This window comes from Arachis ipaensis, chromosome B09 (genome assembly GCF_000816755.2).
Source record: "Arachis ipaensis cultivar K30076 chromosome B09, Araip1.1, whole genome shotgun sequence".
Taxonomy (NCBI): domain Eukaryota; kingdom Viridiplantae; phylum Streptophyta; class Magnoliopsida; order Fabales; family Fabaceae; genus Arachis; species Arachis ipaensis.
The window spans coordinates 53,631,969-53,634,357 of NC_029793.2; the positions used below are offsets into that span (position 1 = coordinate 53,631,969).

Genomic DNA, 2,389 nt, shown 5'->3' on the forward strand with positions numbered 1-2,389 from the left:
AAATCAAAAACCTTTCGAATTGAATCCCTTTTGATAAATCAAATTTGCAAACCAAAATCACAATTTAACAAAATCTTAGGACTCACTTTCCCTTTTTAAATTATATCATTTGACCAAAAGTTCCAGTCCTAGTTTCAAAACCAAATCAATCAAATCAGAGATCCAAACCAATTTTAAAAATCAATCTAAGCTTTAAAACTTTTTCAACACGAACGACGATAGTCTATACTATGGAGATAAGTTGAGATTTGGTCATCGGCTTCATAATTATCTCAACCCTGTTGTTGTGATCTATCCGCCTCACGTGTTCCTCGGTGTGGATAATCTCTAACCAAATGTCCCGGTGCGCCACACTTGTAACATAGTTTCTTACCCAACTGGCATGGCCTATTCGGATGGTAGCTCCCATACTCCTGACATTTCATATCAGGGGAGTAAGCTCTTGACAGCTTCCCTTCATCATATCTTTTGAAGTTCTGTCCCCTCGGCCCAAGGTAATCGTCGCATTCTCTACTAGTATTTTCTCCATGAGTGCCCTTTGACGAGGCTACCGTCTTTGTATATTCCTCAACCACTCTTGCCTTGTTCACCAGATCGGAGAAAATCCGAATCTCCATAGGAGCTACAGCAGTTATGATGTCATCCTTCAAGCCCCTTTGATACTGGACACACTTCCAACTTTCATAGGTCTCCAGGGCACCCTGACACGCCCTAGAGAACCTATAGAGTTCCTCAAATCGGCTGGTGTAGTTCACAACACATAAAGAACCTTGCTTCAGCTGTAAAAGTTCCATCTCCTTCGCTTCCCTTGCAGACTCAGGAAAGTACTTCTTGTAAAAGGCTGTCCGGAATACATCCCAAGGAACATCAGAGTTTTGAAGCTAGAGCAAGTGGCATTCTGCCTGCCACCAATACTGGGCCTCTTCCAGAAGCTGATAAGCAGCAAACTCCATGTATTGGTTGTTCGGGGCATGCTGTGCTTGCAGTGCGCACTCCATAGCTTGGAACCAGTTATCAGCTTCCGTTGGATTGGTCGATCCTCTGAAAGTCGGTGGGTGAACTTTCAGAAATGTAGCTAGGATCATCGGAGGACCTCCCAAGTCATCACCATTTCCGTCTCCATTCCTCGTCGGTTGGCCTAACCTCTGTGCAGCTTGCAAAGTCATAGCAGCATTCGCCTCCATGTTGTTCGCAAGATTTGCCATTGCCGCCATGAACTCGGCATGGTTATTGGCCGGTTGCTCGTTTCTACTCTCTTTTCGTGAACGTGTATGACCTCGTCTGCGAGTAGCCATTAGGGTTCCTGTCTACAGCAAACAATCGATATCAAGGTGATCAATCTCAATATCAAAAGTCTAGTGCTTCCATTATCCCAAACAGGCACTCACAAACAAGTATGTTATACAATATCAAGTAGATAACCTAATAGCATCAAAGAAAAAGACTCACAGAGTATGCAATGAAGCACAATCGGTCCATCCCTTAGGCTCACGAGGATGAACCATTTTGATACCACTAAATGTAACACCCCAATTAACCTAAGCCTTACCTCTAGTCGTAAAGCTGAGGTTAATCAGAGGTTACGACAGTGCTAAGGCTTATGCATATTTATAAATAGAAGGAAATAATATATTCTAGAGGCCTGATGAAGGATATAGCTCATTTAACAGGATTTGAAAAGCGCAAAACGTACTAGCGAAGCTACTAACTTAAAGTAAAAGAAATAGATACCATATAACAAAATGTCATAGTATAATATCATAAGAATCTAGCCACGGCTCGCGGAGTTTAAGCCGGCTAGCCATATACAGATACATGAAACCAGACAGTAAAAATAGCTTATACAAGTTTTGTTCTCTCAATACATGCCTCTAGGCTAAACAAAATACAAAAGTGAGAAATGTATAGCAAAATAAATCAAGAGACTCAAAAAGTATCTGGATCCTCTGCCTCTGTCACCATCCAGACAACTCACCAAGGTGGGTTGCAACCTGAATCTGAAAAATAACAACAAAGTATGGAATGAGAATCGGAGGTTCTCAGTATGGTAACAGTGCCCAATGATGTAAGATGTAAGGTTCCGGGACGCCAAAGGTAATCCTAGAACTTCACATCACATACAGATATTCAAGCTTAGAACAAAATAAATAAATATTTAAAGAACTTAAACCATAAATCGGGTTATCTAAACTTAGGAGAATTCTAACTAATACTAATCACACCGCTGTATCCCACAGCCCTCGCCAACCTAACCTCCATGCGATCCTATCGCCACCGCCTACCTAACCTCCTCAGCACCAGACAATCACAATTAATGCAAACAAGTAAAACACAGATAATATTCATATACATCAAGTAGTTCAAGAAGCAGGTAGGCATGTTATACAAT

General features: G+C 41.4%; 1 protein-coding gene across 1 annotated transcript; it reads right to left on the reverse strand.

Annotated features, from left to right (window-relative positions):
• On the reverse strand, nt 273–1,214 carry LOC107615438. Its single transcript, XM_016317502.1, has 2 exons — nt 916–1,214; nt 273–741 (listed from the first exon to the last, which is right to left on the reverse strand). The coding sequence occupies exons 1-2, from the start codon at nt 1,212–1,214 to the stop codon at nt 273–275; spliced, it is 768 nt and encodes a 255-aa protein (XP_016172988.1).

Excerpts from the sequence above, each read along its gene's own strand:
- LOC107615438 (XM_016317502.1), bottom strand. The coding sequence starts at position 1,214 with ATGGCGGCAATGGCAAATCTTGCGAACAACATGGAGGCGAATGCTGCT. Across the intron at positions 742-915 it reads CAGCTTCTGGAAGAGGCCCA|CCGATTTGAGGAACTCTATA; the intron begins GTATTGGTGGCA and ends GAACTACACCAG.